General features: G+C 40.4%; 1 protein-coding gene across 5 annotated transcripts in view; it reads right to left on the bottom strand.

Annotated features, from left to right (window-relative positions):
- The window catches only part of PHLPP2 (PH domain and leucine rich repeat protein phosphatase 2), a 78056-nt gene that overhangs the window by 33069 nt on the left and 25604 nt on the right, over positions 1 to 19383 (bottom strand). For 4 of the 5 annotated variants that reach the window (XM_058441174.1, XM_032157827.2, XM_032157828.2 and 1 more), the window contains exons 4-8: positions 13074 to 13264; positions 6690 to 6815; positions 3977 to 4131; positions 1317 to 1463; positions 683 to 913 (exon numbers count right to left, since the gene is read on the bottom strand). In XM_058441174.1, the coding sequence (XP_058297157.1) occupies positions 683 to 913; positions 1317 to 1463; positions 3977 to 4131; positions 6690 to 6815; positions 13074 to 13264 (850 nt within the window). The remainder of the gene's footprint in view (positions 1 to 682; positions 914 to 1316; positions 1464 to 3976; positions 4132 to 6689; positions 6816 to 13073; positions 13265 to 19383) is intronic. The other variant, XM_058441175.1, reaches the window with a different exon arrangement.

Below are 19383 nucleotides of genomic sequence, written 5' to 3'. Positions count from 1 at the left end.
CCTGTAATCCCAACACTTTAGGAGGCCAAGGCAGAAGGATTACTTGAGCCAGGGAGTTCAAGACCAGCCTGGGCAACACAGCAAGACCCCATCTCTATAAAAAATTTTTAAAATAAAAAATATACACTGATGGGAGCGTAAGTGAGAACAACCTTTGTCAAAGGCAATTTGATAGTCTCTATCACGTGGTACAACTACCTGATCCTTAATCTCTCTGCTACTGAGTGATAAGTCTTACTATACCTTTGAAAATATATATTTCTACACTATTCAAAAAACCTAAAGTTACGGGCCAGGTGTGACGGCTATAATCCCAGCACTTTGGGAGGCTGAGGTGGGTGGACTGCTCGAGTCCAGGAGTTCGAGACCAGCCTGCACAACATGGTGAAACCTCATCTCTACTAAAAGTAGAAAAAAATTAGCCAGGCCTCGTGGTGCGCATCTGAAGTCCCAACTACTCGGGAGGCTGAGGTGGGAGAATCGCCTGAGAACGGGAGGTCAAGACTGCAGTGGGCCGAGATTGTGCCACTGTATGCTAGCTTGGGTGACAAAGTGAGACCTTGTCTCAAAACAACAACAAAATTTTAAAAACCCTAATGTTTTAAACAAATCTTCATAAAGAGAAGACATAAAGGTCCACCAGAGTCAATTTAAAGGAAACTGTGGTAAAGAATAACCTTACCTTAAATCCACATGCTTGATATGGTTCATCCTATTCAGCACCCCTAAGTTCAGGACTTCCAGGCAATTTCCTGCCATAACCACTCTATCTAACATAGTGAGTTTCTCATAAACCTCAGGAATCTGACTAAAGTTGTTGAAGGAAATTCCCAAGGAGGAAAGCTGTTGTAGATTTCCCAATTCTTCAGGTAAAGTAGTCAGAAAGTTGCCATCAAGACAGAGGGTTTGAAGACTATAGGAAGAAAACAAAACAAGTCTACTTTATGAAAGGTTTCACTAGAATGCACGGAATAAGAGTTAGGGATTCTGATTTATGTCACTAATTTATTATCAATCCCAAAATAGTAAAGTGTCCTAACTCTCCATCTATACAGACTTAATAGATGATTTACACACAACTTAAACAAATGGTCCCTCCAACATTAAAAGAGTTAAGACCGCTGCTGTTGAAGCTGAGGGATCAGTCACTGCTACGGACAGGTAGATCTCTGATGTCAAAAACTGCTGCTGACTAGAATCCTAAGAAGTACATGATGTATTTCACTGCAAGAGCTCAAGATACTACCTTCATTCCAAACCCCAGGCAAGTTCCTTATTCTGCAAGGGAAAAGAGGAATCTAGTAAAAGTTACTTACTTTAGCAGATTGCCAATTTGACTTGGTAGGTCATAAAATCCATTACAGGAAAGGTTGAGCTCAGTCAGGGTAGAGATCTCGCATAACAATATAGGAAACAACCCAAGTTTATTATGGGACAAGTTCAGGCCCTTCAGTTGAGAAAATCTAAAAAGCAAAGGCAAAAATGGATATTGCATTTCAATACATCTCTTACTGTATCTTTAAAAGGGACATCAATGGCCTTTGATGATCTATTTTAAATGTCTATAATAGAATTTATTCCAAAAATACTTATTGAGCACTCGCTACATATCAAACACTGAGTGGGGACAGAGGACACAAAGATGACTAATGCACAGTCCGTGTGATGAACGAAACCACATCTAGCATTATAGGAGCTCTCTTTTCTCCTTAAAAAGGAAGACAATCTTGGCTGGGTGCAGTGGCTTATGCCTGTAATCCCAGCACTTTAGAAGGCTGAGGCAAGTGGATCACGAGGTTAGGAGATCGAGACCATCCTGGCTAACACAGTGAAACCCCGTCTCTACTAAAAAACAGAAAAAATTAGCCGGGCATGGTGGCGGACACCTGTAGTCCCAGCTACTCAGGAGGCTGAGGGAGGAGAATGGCATCAACCCGGAAGGCAGAGCTTGCAGTGAGCCAAGATTGCGCCACTGCACTCCAGCCTGGGCCACAGAGTGAGACTCCGTCTCAAAAAAAAAAAAAGGTAGACAATCTTGAAGAACAGGTCATGCTGATACAATTCTTTTGTATTTCATCATACTTGATATGCTTGAAATCTTTTTCCATTATTAAATTTCTACACGTAATATACAAAATCCTTGCAAGAATTAATCAACTCATAGAGCAATAGCTAACAAATATGTAGATCAAATCCCATTTATGAGCAACTTCTTTTTTCATACCGAAATTATGTTGGCTAAAATGTCACATAAAATGAATAAACCAGTCAGAGCTTGAAAATACAAATGTGGGCCGGGCGCGGTGGCTCACGCTTGTAATCCCAGCACTTTGGGAGGCCGAGACGGGCGGATCACAAAGTCAGGAGATCGAGACCACGGTGAAACCCCGTCTCTACTAAAAAATACAAAAAAATTAGCTGGGCATGGTGGCAGGCACCTGTATTCCCAGCTACTCGGAGAGGCTGAGGCAGGAGAATGGCGTGAACCTGGGAGGCAGAGCTTGCAGTGAGCCGAGATTGCGCCACTGCACTCCAGCCTGGGCAACAGAGCGAGACTCCGTCTCAAAAAAAAAAAAAAAAAAAAGAAAATACAAATGTGACAGCATTTTACCATTATGTGACCTGATACACAACACAAAGTAATTTTTAGTGCTTCTATTTTGTTCATGGAAGTAAAAGTATCTATACTGTCTTACCCAGAGATAGCATTGTTACAAAATGGATCTCGGGTTTCTTCTTGATACCCACTGTATTATAATTAAGATGTTAAAGGTTTCATTACTAAGAACTTTTTATGAGAGACTCTGGTAATTCCACTGGGGAGTAGGATATTTTGTTATTATACAAGTGCAAGAAGGTAAGGCTGAGATGTTCTCCATGATGATGATCTATCACCTGCTTCTAGATTTGAATCCCTGGTACCTCACTGTAACGCTTCTCTTCCAAATTTTCAACTTCTGATTTCCAGATGACCTAACCTTGATTACTGATTATTCCTTTGGCTTGGTGCTTTAAATTCAGAATTTACGATACAGCCCTCAAACTGGACTAATTCTTTTTCATAGCAACTCACAAAGAAATGCTAGAAACCAACTTCCTTAAAATTAGTTTGTTTTCATTTTTACATACCAATATTACTAAAATAACTACCTCATTACTAAACAGAGGCTTATACTCAAAAAACCTTCTATAACAATTATCAGATGAGATAAAAAAACAACATTTTCTGGACATTACTCTAGAATTATTAGCTATTAAGGAAGTATGTAAAATATGTCATTTTAATGTATATTATCTTTTTAGTCACCATCTAATTTAAATCACTTTGAATGCTTTAATTTCCAATTTCTCCCTTCTCCTCCAGAAGTCCAGACAATTACTTACAACACTTATTTATTCACTGCATCCATTTTTAAGTGGAGGAGTAAGATGGGATGAGTGGAGTGTGGGAATGGGGTATATATTTTAATAAAGGAGATGGAATAACAAGTAGGTCATAGCACTGTAGGGCTAAAATGGTTCCTCTATTAGAACAGAGAAGCTTCACAGCTGACTAAACGCTTAAAAGTTGGCAGTGGAAGGTACAAAGGGAAGATAGAGCCTTACCTCTCAGAGTGAAATTCTTATAATTAGGCCTATCTCCTGTAAGTTACTGAAATTTTATACTTCTAATTCAAAAATTTCCCATATACTAAATCTCTTGATGTAACTTGGCGGGAGATCATGCATCGGTGTCAATGATTCACATGAAAAGATTACCCAGATCAACAGAAGCTCACAGAACATTTACATCAATCTTCTGTTTTATGGGGGGAAAGGGCGGGTAGGAAAACTCTGTGAATAAACATTTTCACTTCCTCTTCAAAAGGGAGGGGAAATTTTAGAATATACATACAATGGTAGCAGGTAGAAGCCATAAGATACTGATTATGAGTTGGTTTTAACAGGTTAGTCTGGAAACCCATTCTCCACATACTTGTAGAGTGTATCGAGGCCTCCGGGTCTTTCTAACTGCATGAAGTTGTGTCGCAAGTTGAGGTAGGTAATATCTTGACTATAGAAGAGATGCTCAGGAACCTCCTCGAGGCTGTAACATGAGAGATCCACGGTACTGATTCGCTGGGACACCACCTGAATAACGTCAAAGAGAAGAGCCTTCTGAGCTAGTACTGGATGTCTATCACCCAGCAAAGAATGGAATGGCATTTACACAAAAAGACACTAATTAAAAAGATAGGAAAAAATAAAAAGGCAGTAAGATTCAATTATTCCTTTATAAATACCAGTTAATTTTTACTTTTTCCTAAAACCATAAGCTGCTTGAAAAACAAGGGTATAAGTTATAAAGTCTCTTTAAGTACAAGGTTAAAAAAAAACATGTATCATTAAAGATGGAAAGTTAACATTTCAAGTAAGAAGTAATCTTTTTTGTTTGTTTTGTTTTTGGTTTTTTTTTTTTTTTTGAGACAGAGTCTTGTTCTGTCAGCCAGGCTGGAGTACAGTGGCACGATCTCGGCTTACTGCATCCTCCGTCTCCTGGGCTCAAGCAATTCTCCTGTGCCATCATGCCAGGCTAATTTTTGTATTTTTAGTAGAGACGGGGTTTCACCATGTTGGCCAGGCTGGTTTTGAACTCCTGACCTCAGGTAACACACCCACCTCGACCTCCCAAAGTGCTGGGATTACAGGCGTGAGTCACAGCACCCGGTCGCAAGAAGTTACCTTAAGATGATTCTAAATAAATGGAAAAAGAGGCAGTGTGATTATGAAAAGACACGGCCTTTTGTAGCCACACTAGCTCTGCTACTTATCAGCAGTTTCTTCATCTGTTTTGAGGATAAAAGTAAATAACCAAGCACACAGCACACTGCTAAACATGCAAAAGACACTCAAAAAATATTAACTTCTCTTTAAAAGGGCAGAAGAATGGAATAGCTACTTAAAACTGGGACCAGTTTTACTTAGAGCAGATTTTATAGCCAACACAATATAACTGTCAATAAAATCAAAACAAGCTTGATAGTTCTATAATAGTATGCTAATATAATATGGGTTATAAAAATTGATCTAAAAAAAGAAACAATATGTCACTAGAAAAGTCATTCATGGCTGGGCGTGGTGGCTCACACTATAATCCAGCACTTTGGGAGGCCAAGGCGAGCGGATCACCTGAGGTCAAGAGTTCGAGACCACCCTGGCCAACATGGTGAAACCCTGTCTCTACTAAAAATACAAAGATTAGCTGGGCGTGACGGCGCACACCTGTAATCCCAGCTACTCCAGAGACTGAGGCAGGAAAACTGCTTGAACCCAGGAGACAAAGGTTGCAGTGAGCCAAGACTGTACCACTGCACTCCAGCCTGGGTGACAGTGAGACTCCGTCTCCAAAAAAAAAAAGAAAAAGAAAAGTCATTCATGTTTTGATGGCATGTCCTTATCCTATAACAATCTCTTGTACAAAATCCTGCAAAGACGGCTACAAGAAAAAGAGAATTTGGAAATCACAATACACTTTATTGCTCTTCAAAGGCTAAAGTGCAGAAATTATGTTGAAAGACTAATTATCCTTGGCATATAGGAATAATGGTTTGTGACAGCATTAGAGGTCACTGTCCCATCAATAACTGCACATTAGAAGTGGTTCACCAAGGCTGTTCTGAACATATGCAGACCAAGAAGCACTGGGACCCAAGTTATGGAATGAATCCATCTATCACTATTACGGTCAAGGGAAGGTAATTTAAATCTCATTGTATCTCAATTCCTTCAAGGGTCCAATCTCTTTGTGTCTTAATTCCTTCAAAGGCCCTAACTCCCAGAGACAGTACAGAGGAAAATGCACCTGAAAACATTTTTGACAGCATTTTGTACTATGCACATATAAATAAGTTAAAGACCTGGTGGAATTCCATGATTTTACTCATTATATACTCAGAAAAGGCCTAGAAAAGAAATTAAAAATTGTAATTTGCTATCTTGGTAATAAGTTCAGTTTCTTTTCTTTTGATTTTTTTTGAGACGGACTTTTGCTGCTCTTGTTGCCCAGGCTGGAGTGCAATGGAACGATCTTGGCTCACTGCAATCTCCGCTTCCTGGGTTCAAGGGATTCTCCTACAGCTCAGCCTCCCGAGTAGCTGGGATTACAGGCATGTGCCACTACACCTGGCTAATTTTGTATTTTTAGTAGAGACGGGGTTTCTCCATGTTGCTCAGGCTGGTCTCGAACTCCCGACCTCAGGTGATCCGCCTGCTCCAGCCTCCCAAAGTGCTGGGATTACATGCATGAGCCACTGCACCCGGCCATCAGCTTCAAAATACATTTCTCTTGGGGTACTCTAATTTTTTTTTTTTTTTTTTTGAGATAGAGTCTTGCTCTGTCATCAGGCTGGAGTGCAGTGGCACGACGTCGGCTCATTGCAACCTCCACCTCCCGGATTCAAGAGATTCACCTGCCTCAGCCTTCCAAGTAGCTGGGAGTACAGGTGCACGCCACCACGCCCAGCTAATTTTTTGTATTTTAGTAGAGATAAGGTTTCATCATGTTGGTCAGGCTGGTCTCAAACTCCCGACCTCAGGTGATCCATCCGCCTCGGCCTCCCAAAGTGCTGGGATTACAGATGTGAGCCACCATGCCCGGCCTGGGGTTCTCTATTCTTATCTCCACACCAGAACATCCTACCACTTTTCACCTTGGATGCTTGCCGTTGCCATCGCTGGTACTCAGCCAAAGTCTCGAAGCTGACATGATAGGTCTGAGCTTGGGCTCCTGCTGAGCTGAAAGCAAGGGAGTATTGCCGTCGCTTCACTTCTTCTATCTGAAGAAGAGGAGGGGAGAAAACCAGAACCACTAAAAAAAAATCCTAGTCAAAAAGCAAAAGGCAATCACAAGACGAACAACTGAATTTTTAAAAAGAGTTTTTTTTATTTTTTTTCTCTCCCTCCTTGTCCCCCTCCGTCTGCCAGTGGGTCACACATGAACACACCCAAGTAGTACACAATGATCCCAACACATTAGCTGTGCTTTTGCTCTATCACCAGCAGCTGGGTAGCACCTCTTGTCCTCAGGACTTGCTGGTCAGGAAACAGGATACTAGTCCACTATGTCCCCATTACTACATGGAACTCTTACCAAGTCCTCTTCAGTCCAAATCAAATCTCTTTTACTAGGCTTGAGAAAAGAGGCAAAAACCTCCCCCATTCCTATTTGGAGTGGTGGCAGGAATTCACAGCACAAAAATAGCTCCTTAAAGAAATTCTCGGCCAGGCGTGGTGGCTCACGCCTGTAATCCCAGCATTTTGGGAGGCCAAGGCGGACGGATCACGAAGTCAGGAGTTCGAGACCAGCCTGGTCAACATAGTGAAACCCCATCTCTACTAAAATTACAAAAAATTAGTCGGGTGTGGTCACGGGCTCCTATAATCCCAGCTACCTGGGAGGCTGAGGCAGGAGAATCGCCTGAACTCAGGAGGTGGAGGTTGCAGCAAGCCAAGATTGCGTCACTGCACACCAGCCCGGGCAACAGTTCGGCAACAGTTCGAGACTCCGTCTCAAAAAAAAAAAAAATTCTCCCCCAAATTCCAACAACTCAACCTATATAGCTTTGATGAGGAAGCAGTCTTTTTATAGTCATGGAACCACTTACATCTTTTTGTCTGGTATCTCACTTTGTTATGTCACAGCTTGGCAAATCAGATGGAAACTTACATTAGGTTTCTGTGCCAACTAAAGATTGAACCAAGGTGGCAGAAACCAAATACTTCCAGAAAAGAGAATCATATTAAAAAGATTCATTAAAATTAAATAATTTTCACAATATTAAACTGTGATACAACACAACCATTTTTCATTAGTAACAAATCACTGCAACTGAATGAGTCTGTGTCAAAATAAAGAATATTATTGAAATGAAGAATAGATACTGATTGTTTTAGCATAATCTTTTGAATATGTTATTTTGGAATGCTTAACACAGAAAAGTACAGAGAATCATATAATGTCAAACAATGAGAAAGATCTGTAAATCTCTCACTATAAGTTAATTTGTCAACTTCCCTGAGTAATTATTTTAATTTCTGTATTACAGATGTTGAGATTATATTGTTACATATGTATAACTTTAGAATTATTAAATATTCATGGTAAAATGTTCCTTTTATCATTTTGTAATGAGTCTCTTTATCCCTAGTAATGCTCTTTGCATTAAAGTCCTTTTGGCCCAGCTACCTGGGAGGCTGAGGTAGGAGAACTGCTTGAATCCGGGAGGCAGAGGTTGCAGTGAGCTGAGATCGTGCCACTGCACTCCAGCCTGGGTGACAGAGCGAGACTCTGTCTCAAACACACACACAAAAAAGTCCTTTTGGGGATCGGTTTTACTGAGGTATAACCTAAAATAAAATTCACTGTTTTTTCTTGTATTTTTTTGAGACAGGTCACTCTTCACCCAGGCTGGAGTACAATGGCGTGATCATGGCTCAATGCAGCCTCAACCTTACAGGTTCAAGTGATCCTCCCGCCCTAGCTTCCTGAGTAGATAGGACTACAAGTGTCTGCCATTGTTCCTGGCTAATTTTTTATTTTTTTGTAGAGACAGAGTCCCACTTATGTTGCCCAGGCGGGTCTTGAACTCCTAGACTCAAACAATTCTCCTGCCTCAGCCTCCCAAAGTGCTAGGATTACAGGTGTGAGCCACTGTGCCATGCCTGGCCTTGATTTTTTTTTTAATTCACTGATTATAAGTAACCAATTTCATGAGTTTTTATAAATGAATAAATACAGTGTGCAACCCCATGGCCCCCAAACTTCCCTCTGTGCTCCTTTACAGTCAGCCCCCTCCCCACCACGCCCTGGCAACCACTGATCTGTTTTCTATCACTACAACTTTTTGCCTTTTTCAGAATTTCATATAAATCGAATAATTCAATAAATAGACTTTTGTATCTGGCTTCTTTCACTCAGAATTATGCTGTCAAGATTTATCCTTGTTCTTGTATCAGCAGTTCTTTCCTTTTTTTTTTTTTTCGCTTAGCAGTATTTCCTGGTATAGATATATCACATTTGTTTATCAATTCACAAGTCAGTGAACATTTAAGTTGTTTCTAGTTTTTGGCCATTATGAATAAAGCTGCTATGAACATTCATGTACAAGTCTTTGAAAGAACATATGTTCATTTCTTTTGGATAAAAAACTAGAAACAGAATTGCTGGGTTATTTGAAAAGCACATGTTTAATTTTACAAAAAATGAATAAACTATTTTCCAAAGTAACTCCATTCCATGATGTATAAATGTTCCAGTTGCTCCACATCTTTGCCGAACTTGTTATTCATCAGTCTTTTAATAATTAGCCATTCTAGTGGTGTGCAGTATCTAACTATGATTTTTATTTGCATTTCCCTAACGACTGAGGTTGAAGATCTTTTCACGTGTTTGTTACCTGTATATCTGCTTTGGTGACAGTCTCTTCAAATCTTTGGCCCAGTTTTTTACTGGGTTTGTCTTTTCGTTACTTAGTTGCAAAAGTTCCTTATATATTCTGAATACAAGTCCTTTGTTGCACATAAACTTTCATATAAATGTCTCATATGCTATTAACATAACCACACCAATTTTCTTGATTGCTATTTGACGAGTATATATTCTTTCATCATTTCACCTTCAACCTTCTAAGAGTAAGTTTTAATTATGTCTCTTACGAACAGCAAATAGTATTTAAAATAACATCTGACTATCACAATCATTGTGATTATTGATATATTCGGATTTATTACTATCACTATAATTAGTGAAAATTTAACATGCTATTTTGCTCCTTTTTCTCAATTCTTCTTGCCTTATTTTAGTGTTACAAAGTTTTCCATATTCTCTTTTCCTCCTCTAATTTTAGTGGCTATTGTTAAATTTTTCTAATTTTTCTAATAAATTTTAAGATTATTTGATGTTTCTATCCTCTTATCCCAAGAGTGTATCACACTTTACTTAATAAACACATTGCCACATCTAAACACTCATGTTTGTCTTCATTTCTTGAAAATTTTCAGCTATTATTTTTTCAGATATTATTTCTCTTTTCTCTTCCTCTCTCTTCTCTAGAACTCCTATTAGATGTATACCAGAGCCTTTCTGAAGGGTTCTTTTATAGTTTTTATCTGTGAAATTCTTCAGTATATCAGTTAATTACATTCAGCTACTAAACAGTGGTTTAAAAAAAATAGAGGAGTCAGTCCAGGACTAGCCTAACAGCTCCATATGCCAGCAAGGACCCAGGCTCCTTCTTCCTCAAATGCTACACTTGACATATGCTTGCCAACTCATAGTCATCGTATGACTGCTCCACCTCTGACGCTGAGGAACTGGCAAAGGGTCAAGCCATCCCTTTATGACCTTTAAAGGTCAAGCTCTTTAAAAGTCTATCCCATTTTAGGCCAGGCGCTGTGGCTCACGCTTGTAATCCCAGCACTTTGGGAGGCCGAGGCGGGCGGATCACGAGGTCAGGAGATCGAGACCACAGTGAAACCCCGTCTCTACTAAAAATACAAAAAATTAGCCGGGCGTGGTGGCGGGCGCCTGTAGTCCCAGCTACTCCGAGAGGCTGAGGCAGGAGAATGGCGTGAACCCGGGAGGCAGAGCTTGCAGTGAGCCGAGACTGCGCCACTGCACTCCAGCCTGGGTGACAGAGCAAGACTCTGACTCAAAAAACAAACAAACAAAAAAAGTCTATCCCATTTTAAAGAGCTTTTCCAAAAGTCCTTCCAGGAAACTTCTGTGTATATCTCAGTAGCTACAAGAGGGTTCCGTTGGAAGATTTAGTTTTTGATCCTAGGCATACTGCTACCCTGAACAAAATTCTATTAGCAAACAGAATAGACAAAATTACTCTTCATCAATTCTCTCTTTGTCTGATCTACAGTTTAACCACTTAAGTTTCAAATTTTAGTAACTGTATTTCTATTTCCAATATTCTACTTGGCTCTTTCATAGGCAGATATTCTTATTTCTGAATTTGTTTTCCATTTTTGTTCTTCCATTCTCTCTTAGAAAATTCAAAACACATTTATTTTCAAGATGTTTGTTCATTTATTTCCATTTCAATCTGAAGTGAGTTTATCTTCTGATGGTTGAGTTTGTGGAAATCCTCCCTAGTATTAAATTTCTCTGTGTTTTTTTTTGTTGTTGTTGTTGTTTTTTTTTTTGTATGTGTGTGAGAGGGAGTTTATGTTTCAGGTTCATTTGAATGGTAGGTTCATTTTCTCTCTCACCCTATCTGCTGCTTCCTCTCCACCAATCCCCAACCTTGTCCTCATTCACTCTTTCCCTCTCAAGCAACTCTACTTACTTTCTTCATTTTGTCCTTCAGCCCCCAAGACCTCATACTGACAGTAGTGGGTTCCTGCCCCATGGTTGATATTGGAGTTACAAACATTCATTCATTAAACCAGTAGGGATTTCATTCATTTCCTGGTCAAAGGCCACGTAACTGGATTCTCCCACCTCTTTAGGACCACAGCTAGAAATAAGCCTTGGTTTCAGTCCGTGCTTAATGGCAGCTTTGTTTTAGCTTTCTTGCAGAAACAAAAGATACCAATCAGCCTGGCGTTAGGCCATAAGACTAACCCAGGACCCCCATTATGAGCAGAAAACTATTACTAAATACTTATAAGAGCCAAACTCCTAGGTTGCCACAACCTTTCAGACCCAGAGCCCAGGATGCCCACAGACCTTCTGATCATTTTATGTTTCTATTCTGTATTTCTAAGCTCAGCTGGGTCTTTTCATATTTTTATTTATATATTTTTTTAAGAGACAGGGACTCACTCTGTCACATAAGGCTAGGATACGGTAGCACAATCACAGCTCACAGCAACTTGAACTCCTGGGCTCAAGCCATCCTCCCACCTCAACCTCCCAAGCAGTTGAGACTTCAGGCGCCACACAACTACATCTGGGTTTTGTTTTTTTTTTTTTTGAGACAAAGTCTTGCTCTGTCTCCCAGGCTGGAGTGCAATGGCATGATCTTGGCTTACTGCAACCTCCGCCTCCCAGGTTCAAGCGATTCTCCTGCCTCAGCCTCCCAAGTAGATGGGATTACAGGCACCCACCACCATGCCCAGCTAATTTTTTAAAATTATTTTTAGTAGAGACGGGGTTTCACCATGTTGGCCAGGCTGGTTTTGAACTCCTGACCTCAAGTGATCCGCCCACCTAGGCCTCCCAAAGTGCTAGGATTACAGGCATGAGCCACGGCGCCCAGCCAAGACAGGGTCTTGCTAATGTTGCTCAGGCTGGTTTCAAACTCCTGGCCTCAACTGATCCTCCCACCTCAGCCTCCTGAGTAGCTGGGATTACAGGCACAAGCTACCACACCCAGCTTATTTATCTTTTTAATACATGTATTATTCTATCTATATTGCTGTGTATTTGAATCAGATTGGATGCCTGATCCAAAGTGTGAATTCATGAGGTAATTTTGTCTGGAAGTCTTCCAGACAAACTCAAATTGGTTTACGACAGTCAGGATTCAAAACAGAGTAAAATCATGTATAGATAGCTTCCTAAAAATATTAACATATCTGTTTATAGTCATTTGTCATTCATTCTGTTTGACTAACAAGTGAACTCCTTTCTTGGGATGGAGACTCCTCTAGGACAGATGGAAGAAATGGCATGGCTCCCTGGCTGCTGGATCACATCTTATGACTACCTCAGACTCTGAATTTTAATTTAATTGGGGGGAAAAAAACCCCACAAAGAATCTATTTGGTGATGGATGCTGGCAGCTACTTCTAATTTCCAAAGGCAGCTTCTAATGGTAGCATCCACTGTCTACTCTGGCTATTGTGAGCCCCAGAATCTAGCGCCTAGCAGTGGAGGTGGGGATGTCTTGAACAAATAGTTCTGCAACAGGATTTGGGGCATAATAGCCTCTGAACCTCTGAGAGAGTCTCTGATATAATCTTTAATAATGCCCATACTGGCTTCTTTGAAAAGATATGAATAAAAGCTATGAAAAGCATTATGTGATATTTTCTTAATTAAGATGATCAAATTAAAAATAATTCATCTTTGTGAGTCTTACCTTTCCACCAACCAGAGGCAAAATGTGCATCTTTCCAGTCTGACAATCCTTCACTGAGGAAACAATAAGGCAGGTACCACAGAGGACAACTAGGCGCTCAGCCCACTTATGCAGCTGGGTCTTTCCCTTGCGTACATTATAGATGCCAGACAGTAGGATTCGATCCAAATGATCCATGTGGCACGGTTTTTCTGAAAAGGAAACAATACTTCAGAATCCACCATTAAAGTAGTGTAAGAATACAGAAATGGAAAAAGAAAATATTGTGTGTCAACATTCAACAATCTTATTTATAGATATAAGTAACCAAGCAATATAGTTATGACAAAATTAGATCTAGTCCTCAAATATTATCCATCACTGAATTATATACAGGAGGAATACCTGTGAATTTTGGTCTACGAAGCAAAATTGTACTTTGGATACCATTGTTAAATTAACCCTTCTTCCAACACCCATATCTCCTATGTACCTAGAGAAAGGCAGTGTGGTAGAGTGGCTAAGATCATGAACTCTGAAGTCAGATATACTTGAATCTGAACGCTGGTTCTGTCACTTTGTTTCCTTGAACTATTTATTCTCATTAAGCTTTACTTTACTCATTTATACAGTTTGAATCTTAACACAACCTATCTTCTGTGGATTCTTATAAAAATTAAGATGGCCAGGTGCAGTGGCTCCCGCCTGCAATCCCAGCACTTTGGGAGGCCGAGGTGGGCGTATCACGAGGTCAGGAGATCAAGACCATCCTGGCTAGCACAGTGAAACCTCGTCTCTACTAAAAATACAAAAAAAAATTAGCCGGGCATGGTGGCGGGCATCTGTAGTCCCAGCTACTCAGGAAGCTGAGGCAGGAGAATGGCGTGAACCCGGGAGGCAGAGCTTGCAATGAGCCGAGATCATGCTACTGCACTCCAGCCTGGGCGACAGAGCAAGACTCCGTCTCCGTCTCAAAAAAAAAAAAAAAAAAAAAAATTAAGTAAGATAATGAATATAAAATACTAAGCATAGTTTTAGGTACAAAAAGAATATGGAATACATGACAACCACTATTGTTACTAATCTACCCTAGAAGGAAGAAATTAGTAACTATAGGAGTACTCTAATTTTGTACATAATCCTCCATCTCTCTGCCACTAATATGGAAAAGCTTATGGGTGGTACTTCAATCAACTATTCCGATTGTGGTGGTAGAAATTCTACTTCCCATCAGAGGCCTTCATGACTGAGATACAGTGAACAAAACAGCACATTATAACAGAAAAGACGTGAAGTTCTTGGTAAGAGCACTATTAAAAGAAGTGTGCACCTGTAGTCCCAGGTACTCAGGAGGCTGAGGCAGGAAGACTGTTTGAGCCCAGGAGTTCAAGGCCAACCTGGGCATCATAGCAAGACCCTGTGTCTTAAAAAAAAAAAACAAAAAAAAAACACAACTAACTATACACAGAAATGAGCAGGAGTAGCAGTATGAGGTGGTCCAAACAGTAACCCAGAAGTTGGAAAGACTGGGTTGTACTCCTGGTATTATTACATAATTTTTTTTTTTTTTTTTTTGAGACAGAGTCTTGCTCTGTCACCCAGGTTGGAGTGCAGTAGTGCGATCTCAGCTCACTGCAAGCTCCGCCTCCCAGGTTCATGCCATTCTCCTGCCTCAGCCTCCCGAGTAGCTGGGACTACAAGTGCCCGCCACCACACCCAGCTAATTTTTTATATTTTTAGTAGAGACAGGGTTTCACTGTGTTAGCCAGGATGGTCTCGATCTCCTGACCTCGTGATCCGCCTGCCTCGGCCTACCAAAGTGCTGGGATTACAAGCGTGAGTCACCGCGCCCGGCCACTTAATTGTTTATACAAGCTTAGGTATCACTTTGCCTATTTAACCATGTGTTTCCCATATATAACATGAGGAAATGAGCTAGATTACTTCAAAGCCTTAAAATTGTATTATTCAATAAAACTTTGTATATTAATACACTATATGGGATAAGCATTTCTCTTTCTATTCTAGGTCAATCCTTTCACCTACACAGTCATTCCTTGGTATTGGCAAGTGATTGATTCCAGGACCTCCCCAAGGATACCAGAATCCACAGATGCTATAGTCTCTTATATAAAACGAAATTGTATTTGCATATAACCTACGCACATCTTCCTGTAAAATTTGAATAATCTCTAGATTACTTATAATATCTAAAACAATGTAAACGTTAGGTAAATAGGTGTTATGCCATATTTTTTCTTTTTTTTTCTTTTTTTTAAATATTTTTGATCCATTGTGGATATGGACGACTGACTGTATTCTAAATTCCACCTTTCTCAGAGAGTTTGGTTCTCCCAGATCTATATTCCTAAGTTCTAGTTCCACATTTCTAACTATCCAGATATCTCCAACTACATGTTTACCATCACTTAAAATTCAACATGCCTGGCCGGGAGCAGTGGCTTATGCCTGTAATCCCAGCACTTTGGGAGGCTAAGACGGGCAGATCACGAGGTCAGAAGTTCAAGACCAGCCTAACCAACATGGAAACCCCATCTCCACTAAAAATACAAAAATTAGCCAGGCGTGGTGGCATATGCCTGTAATCCCAGCTATTCAGGATGCTGAGGCAGGAGAATCGCTTGAACCCAGGAGGTGGAGGTTGCAGTGAGCTGAGATCGCACCACTGCACTTCAGCCTGGAGGACAGAGCAAGACTCTGTCTCACCAAAGAAAAAAAAAAATCAACATGCCTAAACCAAGTCATCACCATCCCTGTACAACAGCAGCTCCTTCTCACAACTCAAGCTCATCTCCTGAAGTCACCCATGCTCAAAACCTTAGAAGCAGCTTCAACTCTTGGGTTCGCTTTCTCAACTTCTCTTTTCAATCAACCATCATGTCTTACTGATTACTCCTTCAAAAAGTCTCTCATATGAACAATTCCTTCCTATCCCCTAGTTCAGATCCTTATCAATTCACATCTGAATCATTATCCACACTGGCACCAGACTGATCTTCCTTGGGCTCACTTGGATCCCATCACTTCCTGCTACCATCTGCCAAATGATGGCTAAACTCCTGATGGAGCACCCATGGCCCAAAACAATCTGGACTCAAATTAACTGTGATTCACGAACATGCAATGAAATTTTTAATCTCCCACGACTGCCTTCTTTTTCATTTCTGCTTAGTGGAACACTGTCAATTTTTAAAGAACCAACTCAAATATAACTTCTTCACAAAGACTTCCCCAATTTCTTGACATCTCTGATTTTCCAGAGAACAGGGACAGAAAACTCTCCTATCAGCTAGCAAAATATATCACATATGTATATTAGTAAAAATCTGGCCAGGTGCAGTGGCTTACGCCTGTAATCTCAGCACTTTGGGAGGCCCGGGCAGTTGGATCACTTGAGGCCAGGAGTTCAAGACCAGTCTGGCCAACATGGCAAAACCCCCATCTCTACTAAAAACACAACCATTAGCTGCGCGTGGTAGCAGGCACCTATAATCTCAGCTACCTGGGAGGCTGAGGCAGGAGAACCGATTGCACCAGGGAGGTAGAAGCTGCAGTGAGCCGAGATCACACCACTGCACTCCAGCCTGGGTGACAGAGGAATACTGTCTCAAAAATAATAAAATAAAATAAAATAATTTTTAAAATTGACTGGCCAGATCACCTGAGGTCAAGAGTTTGAGACCAGCGTGACAAACATGGTAAAACTCCATCTCTACTAAGATACAAAAATTAGCCAGGCATGGTGGCAGAGGCCTGTAATCCCAGCTACTCAGGAGGTTGAGGCAGGAGAATTGCTTGAACCCAGGAGTTGGAGGCTGCAGTGAGCCGAGATCATGCCATTGTACTCCAACCTGGACAACAGAGCAAGACTCCGTCTCAAAAAATAAATAAATAAAATAAATAAATGGACTAAACAGTGACTAAATAAAAATTTTAAACTTATGTACAATAAAAAGTAATAAATAAAATAAAAAGTTACAGGCTGGAAAAAAATTGAGTCACAAATATACTACCCAAAAGACACATATTCAGAATACACACAGAAGTCCTTTAAATCAACATGAAAAAAGAGAAACAGAAACATGTACAAAAATATCAATGAGTAGTTCAAAGAATCCGAAAGATCCAATAAAAATATGAAATAATTCTCAATCACACTAGTAACCAGGGGAAAAAAAATTTAACAAAAGAGACCATCATTTTTTAAATTTTTTTTTATTTCTGAGACAGAGTCTTGCTCTGTTGCCCAGGCTGCAGTGCAGTGGCTCGATCTTGGCTCACTGCAAGCTCCGCCTCCCAGGTTCACGCCATTCTCCTGCCTCAGCCTCCCAAGTAGCTGGGACTACAGGCGCCCGTCACCATGCCCAGCTAATATTTTGTATTTTTTAGTAGAGACAAGGTTTCACCGTGTTAGCCAGGATGGTCTCGATCTCCTGACTGCGTGATCCACCCGCCTTGGCCTCCCAAAGTGCTGGGATTACAGGCGTGAGCCACCGTGCCCAGCCGAGACCATCATTTTATCTATCAGATTAGTAAAAATTTTAAAGCCTAATAATATTGAAAGGTTATAGGCAAAGGGGTACTCTGTTATACTGACAGGATATAAAAGTGTTCTGCAACAGTAACTATTAATATTTTAAATGTGAGTAACCTATAACCTAATAATTTCATGCTTAGAGATCACTCTGAAGGAATACAGGTGCATAAAGAGGTAATTTTACTAAAATGGCTGTTTTAACCATCCAAAACTGGAAACAAAGTAAATGTCCATCACTAAGGAGATGGTTACACAGACTATAATGTATACATGATGTCCAATACTATGCCTCTTAAAGAAATGTATACAGGGCCGGGCACAGTGGCTCATGCCTGTAATCCCAGCACTTTGGGAGGCCGAGGCCGTCGGATCACCTGAGGTCAGGAGTTCAAGACCAGCCTGGCCAACATGGTGAAACCCCACCTCTACTAAAAATACAAAAATTAGCTGGGTGTGGTGGCAAGCCACTTGTAATCCCAGCTACCTGGGTGGCTGAGGCAGCAGAATCACTTGAACCTGGGGGTGGAGGTTGCAGTGAGCCGAGGTCATGCCACTGCACTCCAGCCTGGGAAACAAGAGTTAGACTCCGTCTCGAAAAAAAAAGAAATGCACACAGAAGATGGTTCTGCAAATGGTGACACGGTAAGATCTCCAAGACAAACTCCTGGGTGAAAAAAGCATGCATGAAGACCAATACCAAATAATAACATTTATGTAAACAAAATCCATATGGTTCTATGAATATATACTATATAAAAATAATCAACTTGGAAAATTCTGAAAAGATATACACCAAATTGACAGTGGTTATCTATAGAGCAGTTAATGGACTTAGGAGGTAATTATAACAAATTAAAACACCACAGATAATGACACCAGTCATATTACATTTGTGTAGTTAAAAACCAAATGTTTTAAAAGCAAAAATATATGAACAATAAATAAAAATATAAAATATGCACATAAAGTAAGACTAAGAAAATACACAATCATAAAAATAATTGTATTAGGGTGGTGGAATGCTTTTCTATGTTACTCCTATATTTTAACAAAGAAGCTTTAAATATGCAAATTAACATGAGATAGTATTTTTGCAATTGGGCCAAAGATGATACCTGATGTTGTCAAAGGTGTAGGGAAATAAGTACTCTCAAATTCTACCAAATCAAGTACACACTATTAACACCTATTTGTGCAATTTGGGAATGCTGAGTCAAAATTTTAAATGTGGCCGGGCGCAGTGGCTCACGCCTGCAATCCTAGCACTTTAGGAGGCCGAGGTGGGCAGATCATCTGAGGTCAAGAGTTCGAGACCAGCCTGACCAACATGGTGAAACCCCATCTCTACTAAAAGCACAAAAATTAGCCAGGCATGGTGGTGGGTGCCTGTAGTCCCAGCTACTTGGAAGGCTGAGGCATGAGAACTGCTTGAACCCAGGAGGCAGAGGCTGCAGTGAGCTGAGATTGCACCCAGCCTGGATGACACTGCACTCCAGCCTGGGCCACAGTGAGACTCCATCTCAAAAAAAAAAAAAAAAAAATTCTACTTGTAAGAATCATGTCCTCTTCCCTGCACTCCTCAGTCACTCCCTTGACTTTTATAATAATTTCCTTGCTCTCTTTATATTTTTGCCACTTTTGTATATATCCTGTATTAGCTATGGCTGTAGCAAACAATATAATGGCTCAAGCAACAGGAATTTAATTCATTCAAATGAGCATTCTGTTTTGCCATGGGTTAACACTGTCATTCAAAAACTCAGGTTCTGGCCA

Source organism: Hylobates moloch, unplaced genomic scaffold, assembly GCF_009828535.3.
Source record: "Hylobates moloch isolate HMO894 unplaced genomic scaffold, HMol_V3 SCAFFOLD_6, whole genome shotgun sequence".
Taxonomy (NCBI): Eukaryota; Metazoa; Chordata; class Mammalia; order Primates; family Hylobatidae; genus Hylobates; species Hylobates moloch.
This window is presented reverse-complemented; position numbering and strand designations above follow the sequence as displayed.